A 7,520-nucleotide genomic window follows, 5' to 3' on the forward strand; every position below is an offset into this window, starting at 1 on the left:
AGATCTCCATTTCTCCGCCGCTAATTCGTCTGGTGTAGTACTGCACACCAACGATTTTGACGATGACAAAACCCACCATGTAAGTTACATGGTTGTGTTTTTGATACTTGAACAAAATCGTCATATAATTTATACTTGAACAAGAGAGAGAAAGTTGGGGGTCTGTGATATTGGGTTCTTGAAATCTTGTTGAATTTAGAGAGTAATGGGGGTTTGAGATAATCGAAGCTTTTTCTGGGGCAATCTGATAAGTTTTGTGGGACAATGCGCGTTAATTAAGGAAATATTCAAATATTATAGTAGTACCTGTTACTGACTACGGCTACAGGTGAAAGCCATTTTCATTGGGCCAGAAAAGGTGGGGGAGGGTCGTTGGCACCGGGGGTTGGGAGGGAGAACGTGGGCAGGGGTTCGGCAGTGACAGTGGATAGGGGATGAGAGTATATATTATAAACCGGATTCACGTGAAACACACTTACACAAAACCTTTTCAAAATGAAGGGAGTAATATCTAATTTTAATAATTTTCACACATCTATAAATAAACTAAAACAACAATCGCTGACATCATCACTTTTTCAAATTGTACACATGTTAAGTTGTGGTTAAAATTTTTCCCACCTAAATTAATTGCTTACATCATATTTTCATTTTATTTTTATTTTTTTACCTTAAATTATTACAATAGTTTTTTTTTTGAAAACAATTATTATATTATATTATATTCCATATATTATATTATGATGAATTTATGAGTTACTATTTGGCTTCAAAATATAATTACTCCCGGTTAAAGAGTATTTCATATTGCATAATTTACTTAAATTTATACTCTTCTGCAAAATTAGTTAGATCTAAATAGCATTGTAATTAATGGTTATATTTTTATAATTTATCTCATATGAGGGACATATGTAAAATCTAATATATATAAATAAAGTAGGCATTTTTTGAGAGCATTCGACGTTCCACATAAGCAAAGGTATATTCTTGACCAATTAAAAATTAGATTTCTATTTTATTTTAGAATTAAAAAATTCACTTGCCACCAAAATAAAAGCGACGAATGAAATTTAAGAAATTTGCCACGTATTTAAAAACAATGAATAATGATTTAATAGGATTTAAATTTTTTAAAACACTAAAAATTATCTTTTGAAAAAAATTATCTTTAGATATAGGATTTATATATCTAAGATAATCTTGATAGTGTTTATGATAAGAAATAAAAATTATTCCTTAATTATAATTAAGTTAAAATTTGTGATGCCTACCATAGTAAATTGACGCATCCTACAACCCCAATAAAATTTCATATCAATACAAGACCAAATCAAGCAAATTTTGTGTCGGTTATGTCAGTTTTAGGTCATCAATGGCTGCGTAATTCTTAGTTTAATTTTAAAAATCCATGTTTAAATGTATATTTGTTATTATTGCTTACATTGTGTTTATTTGGAATACTTAATGATTATATATTTATGTTTTGTTTACTGAATTTTGTTTTTACACGTAGATCTAATTTAAAAGAGAATTACATTCGAGCAAAAATGATTGGAAAATCAAAGTACGAAGAGGTATTATATCTTTATAAATCCTTTACATTTATTAATTTTTTTTTATAAACCTTTTTAGTTTTTATTAAATAATTTTATGATTAAAACAAATTTTTGTGATTTAGATAGCTTTATTTTCAAGTCATCAAATTAACTTAATTTTTATTTTTAATAGGGTGGCTGTGTTCATGCCTCAATTAAAGCCAACTTTGTACAATTTCGTCCAAAATTAATTATAAGAAAAGTTTACTCCGTTAGATACTTTTCAATCGTTACAAATAAGAAGCAATATCGCACGCATTGTCAGTGACAACAATATAATGATTTAATTTTTCAAAATACTATTGTTCGGGCGATTTGAGACGATGATAAAAGTCCAATAGATTTAATTTTGTACAATTAAATTTTGGGATTAATTTCACAACAATTTTTCACTTCCTGGTAAATATGTTGATTTATTGTATAAGACTATAAAGATTAATTTTATATAAATTTTATTTTTGCTAACATGTTTTATTTATCCATTTTGATTAGATGGAAGAGATATGGCTATGAACAAAGTTGTTGATTCTATTGAAATAGAAGATAAATAGTATACATGTTTTTATTATTTTTTAATATTTTTATTTTTAATAAAACAACGAATAATTATTTAGGATTTAAATTATTTAAAAAATAAAAAAAAATATTTTTTCACATTAAAGATTTTATCCTAATATGTAACCGATAAAATATCATATTTACAATTTTTTTTTTATGAAAGATATCATATTTACAACGTATTCATATTTTTAAATTTAGTTGTCATATAATTAACAACCATGAATAAAATACAAAACAACAATAAATAAAGCCGCATTATAAATTATATTAAAAAAAATACTTTTGTAATAGGCAATAACACTTTAATTAAATTTTTATGTGTTTTTTTTTGTACAAAAATATTTTTTTTTTTGAGATTTATATATGAAAAAACCGTGCATCACATGGGTTTTCATCTAGTAAATATTTATTTCAAAGAAATTTTTTATATCGTGCATCGCACGAGGCTTATTTAGTTAGTAATAAAAGATAATTTTGATTAAAATAATATACTAATAATTGTATAATGAGACGTGTTGCATTTTTTTTAAAAAAAAATTAGAAAAAGTATTGAAGTTTAGGGGAAATTAGTATTGAAGTTTAGGGGAAATTAGAAGTCACTATATGCCTAATTTTAATTTGTAGAAGAATTCACATGCCGTCATATAAGTGCCAATTAACATAAAGGAGTTTCGTTTAAAATATAAATAATGTACAATTTTAGAACGAGTGATGGTGATTTTATTGGTTAAGAGTTGGAAATTATGCAGCCAGAATAATTCATCAACTATCCTTTTCAGCTTAGATATTGATGGGCTTTGCTTCACTAGTTACAATCGTGCAATTTTAGAGAGATTGAGACTTGAGAGGCTAATAAGACAAGCGCTCAATACAAGATATTACTTCCATTTTTTTATTTATTTATTTATTTTTTTAAATTTGCTCCAATAGAATAATGTTTGATTTTAAACGGAGTACTCTATAGTCCATTCATCTACTCGGTTTTTTTTTTTTTTTTTTTTTTTTTTTTTTTTTTTTTTGATGACAAACTATCATTCATCTATTAATGATTGTGTGGAATTTATTTGAATGGAGAAAAAGTGATAAGGAACTAATGTAGTGGATTTATGAGTAAAACCGTGATTTTTTTTTTTTTTTTGACATAAGCTTAAACGACACACTACATAAAATAATTAAAAGAAGTAAGACTAGAGTTTGCAGTCGTAGCAAGGTTGTGGGCCTTCTGGACCACGTCCCGCTGCACTTTGTGAACGCTGCACCAATTAAATTCTCGACTGAGCTGACGGATATGATCCACCGTCCATCTAAGAGTAATATCCTGACCCTTTAAATTCCTGAGTGAGTAAACCAAAGAACATGAATCAGTATAAATAGTAACATCACGTAGCATTCGTTTGATAGCCCACTGAAGCCCCTCCAAGCAAGCATTCATTTCCGCATGTAATGCTGATTGTGCCAACCCATGGGAAGCTCCACCCAATGACCCCTGTTCCCCGTACTCCCCAAACTCTGGGCACCACCCCATTCCTGATTTATGAGTGTGCCTATTCCAAGACCTATCGACCAGAATGACCGTGGGCCTCAACCCTTCACCCAAGTCTTGTAAAATAGCTCATAGAAACCCCAGAGGGTGGTCAGCGATCTGGTCCAATGGGTGTAAGGATCTAAGCATATTATCTCTCCTTGTAGAAAAAATGCCCTGCTGGAGAAGACCCTCGCAAATAATGGATGGTATAGAAATACCGGCTGTACCCGGGACGTTAAAGACCCTATTATTCCTCGAAATCCACAACCCCCACAGAGTTGCAATAAAAAACGTGGTTCTATGACCATGGTAACCATCTTGGCATATGAAAAGCCGGATATAGTACAGGATCCAATCTTCAAAGGGTTGGTCTGCATTAAATTGTGAGTGGATTTGTAAAATTCCACCCCTCCAAGCATCTTGAGCAAAAGTGCAAAATCTGAACAAGTGTTGTAAATCCTCCTCCTGAGACCCACAAAGGTCACACTGAATATTAATCCCCAATCCTCTTCTACCCAGATTACATCGTGTTGCAATTCCATTCCTAAGGAGTTTCCACATAAACAGTTTCCATTTTGGCATAATATCAAGCGACCACAGTGTTTTATATATATCCAGAATATTGTGGTGTGTCTGTGGTGCAGTAGACTGGTTAAGGAACGCATACCTCGTTTTGACTGTATAACAGCCAGACTTGTGGTAGCCCCAGTACAAAAAGTCATCAGCATCTTGGTTCGGTAATTCCAAACTAGCAATCAACGAAGCATCTTCCTGCACGAAAGCAGTATGTAGTCTAGAAAGATTCCAACTGTTATCAGTTGGGGAGATGAAATGACTCACCTTCCAGTACTTAGCCTGCTCTAAAGTGACTCCAGAGTGAAATTCAGGAACCTTTCCTGCCATCCACCTATCCTTGCCAGCTAGCACCGAACTCCCATTTCCTATCTTCCAACTACAACCCTTGATAAGAGTATTCCCCGCGTTTACCAAACCTCGCATTCCCCAAGAGTAGTTCCTATTCTGGACCCTGGCCAGCACTCCCTTAGTGATCTGATTCTAAAAACGAGCTACACACACCTTTGAAAGCAAAAGCTGTGGTTTCTGAGATAATCTCCATGCTTGCTTCATCAGTAACGCTTTATTGAAACACCCCAAACTTTGAATCCCCAACCCCCCCATACCCTTTGGGAGACTTAATTTATCCTTACTAACCCCCCTTTGGGAGACTTAATTTATCCTTACTAACCCAGAGCATTCCTTTATTCTCCTTGTTTGCCCATAGAAAGGTCGCTAACAGCGAGTCAATTTTATTAGCAATATAAACCGGCATCTCAAAACAATTTAGGATATGGGATTCTATTTCTATGAGGACTGAGTTGATAAGAACTATCTTCTGTGACTGTGATAGGAAAATCGCATTCCTCCCCGAAATCCTTTTCTTAATATTGTCAACTATAAATTGAAAGGACGTACCCTTCCGGCCTACTAAGTCAATAGGGGCCCCCATGTGTGACTCAAATTGGGTAACCTGAGTCATTCCCAAAATACTTTTTAAGGAATTCTACACCGTGGTAGGAGTATTTGGGCTAACCTTAAAATAAGACTTACCAAGGTTAAGTTGCTGGCCCGAAATGTTACAAAATCTGGTGAGTATATCAGCAACAACTTTACAACTTTGGTCTGTAGCTTTGAAGAATAAAAGGGCATCATCTGCAAAGAACAAATGTGAAAAGGACGACCCTTTTCGCCCTAGTTTAATACCATCGAAGAGTCTCATATCGCAACCTTGCTGTAGCATTCTCGAAAGAACGTCCATGCAAAATAAGAAGAGATAGGGTGATAAGGGATCACCTTGGCGCAAACCGCAGGTTGGCCTAAACTGGTCACTGGTGTCACCATTTAAAAGGAATTTGTAAGAAACCGTCGAAATGCACTGACGAATCATCTGCAACCATGTCGCCGGAAATCCGTAACACTTAAGCACACGTAACAAAAAGTCCCAATTTACCCTATCATATGCTTTGCTCATGTCAATCTTAACCGCAGCCAAAAAGTCATATCCTAAAGTCTTCTTATTTATCTTATCCATAACTTCGTGGCTCAGCAGAATATTGTCAGTTATTTGTCGACCTGTTATAAAAGCATGTTGAGTGAGGGAAATAAGGTCCAGCAAAGCTTTCTTCATTCGGTTTACCGTACATGTTGAAACACATTTGTAAACGGTGTTGCAGAGACTAATAGGACGGAGATGAGCTGTTATTTCCGGAATATCGACCTTCGGTATCATAACTAAAATGGAGTGATTCCATCCCCTCAAAAGAAACCCCGTGTTAAAAAAACTCTGCGCTGCTAGAATCACATCGTCCCCTACTTTATCCCAGTGTTTTTTGAAAAAGGAAGCTGTGAAACCATCCGGGCTAGGACTTTTATCCCCGTGCATGCTAAACATAGCCTTCCGAATTTCCTCACCCGAGAGGGGTCTAGTTAAAGAATCTACCTGTCTAGGATCCAAAGTCGGAATCTCCAGTTCCTGTAGTAGCCTGTTGGTATCTTCATCAATGCCAGGTTCCAAAATCGAGCATAAGACATTCTTCATTGAACCAACAACCAGCTCTTTTATTTGTAGGTCATCCTCCAGCCAAACACCTGTAGACACCCAAATGTGTCTCCCTAAAACCAAACCCAGTGATGAATACCTTTCTTGTCATTTGATTATCGAACGAGGTGAAGGTGTGGAAAGTCTAATGATGAGGATGTTTTTATTAAAATATCTCTCTTTCTGTTTTCAAAAATATTTCTTTTCGTACCCAGTCCAATTTGGTTTGGTCCATGATAAGGGTCCAATAATAGTGTAGTTGGATTGGGCTTGAAAAGAGCTTTCCAATGATATATTATAAGCCCAATTCCGATGAAATATGAGGAAGTTATGGATTAAATTAAATTAGGCCCAATGACTTTAAATGTGGCCCAATGATCTAGAGGAGGGCTTATTAATTATTATTCCTAAAGTAATTAGGATTGATTTTGATCTTCTAGGAATATCTGGAAGGTTCTCTTTAATTCTAATAAAATTAGGATTGATAATTATATTTTTAAAAGATGTTTTATTTTGAATAAAATATATTAAATCTGATTTCAAAAACTGCTTGGACGCTTAGTTACCTGCAACCGGTGTTGAAGGTAATTACGCGTGGAAAAGCACGTTGACTTTTGGACCAGCGCGAGACGACGGCGTCGTCGCCAGGCGCTGGCCTTCGTCGTCTGGCGACGAACTCGTCGTTTGGCGCTGGCTCCTGTCGTTTGCGACTGGAGGAGTTTTATTCCGAATATGATTTTCTTTGATCCCGTGCTATTTTTCTTATAAATAGGGATCGTATCTCCCCGTTTTTATTTATCAACAATCATCATCTCACTCTAAAAACTAGAAGCTTTCTCTCTCTCTTCTAAACCTTCCCTTTTACAAAATTCCTCAATCATTAGATCTAGACATACCTAGCCAAATTCGAATTTGCCTTCGCCCTAGACGTGAAAGGTTTAATATTTCTGAGGGTTTGGTACCAAATTCCTATTTTAATTATTTAATTTAATTGTTTGATTTTATTATTTTCCTTAAAGTTACTAATGCGTGTATTTTGTTATAAGAAAGAGGTACGAGGCATCCAAGTAAGTACTTTAATTGCTTTATTGATCTTTTGATATAGAAATCATGCTTAGATTATTTTGTTGATTCCTAGTATCATGTTAGGATGTTATATTGCTTCCTAGTATCATGTTTAGGATTAACTAATATTTCTGATATTATTATGATGCTTCCTATTTCTTTCTTAATATTATGT

The 7,520-nt window shown here is 34.0% G+C and overlaps 1 protein-coding gene across 1 annotated transcript; it reads right to left on the bottom strand.

Moving 5' to 3' along the window:
• Nucleotides 1–3,771: 3,771 nt before the first annotated feature.
• Nucleotides 3,772–6,280, bottom strand: LOC145578231 (uncharacterized). Its single transcript, XM_081635590.1, has 3 exons — nucleotides 5,276–6,280; nucleotides 4,525–4,740; nucleotides 3,772–4,455 (listed from the first exon to the last, which is right to left on the bottom strand). Exons 1-3 carry the CDS (start codon nucleotides 6,278–6,280, stop codon nucleotides 3,772–3,774), a joined length of 1,905 nt encoding a protein of 634 aa, XP_081491716.1.
• Between the last annotated feature and the right edge of the window lie 1,240 nt (nucleotides 6,281–7,520).

The sequence above is a fragment of the Chenopodium album genome, chromosome 14 (assembly GCF_948465745.1).
Source record: "Chenopodium album chromosome 14, dcCheAlbu1.1, whole genome shotgun sequence".
Lineage (NCBI taxonomy): Eukaryota > Viridiplantae > Streptophyta > Magnoliopsida > Caryophyllales > Amaranthaceae > Chenopodium > Chenopodium album.

What these genes read in the sequence shown, in the direction of transcription:
- LOC145578231 (XM_081635590.1), bottom strand. Translation starts at nt 6,280, where the DNA reads ATGAAGAATGTCTTATGCTCGATTTTGGAACCTGGCATTGATGAAGAT. An exon ending in TTGGTAAGTCTTATTTTAAG is followed by an intron (nt 4,741 to 5,275) that starts GTTAGCCCAAAT and finishes GCTCGTTTTTAG; the next exon opens with AATCAGATCACTAAGGGAGT. An exon ending in AGCAGGCTAAGTACTGGAAG is followed by an intron (nt 4,456 to 4,524) that starts GTGAGTCATTTC and finishes GCTTTCGTGCAG; the next exon opens with GAAGATGCTTCGTTGATTGC.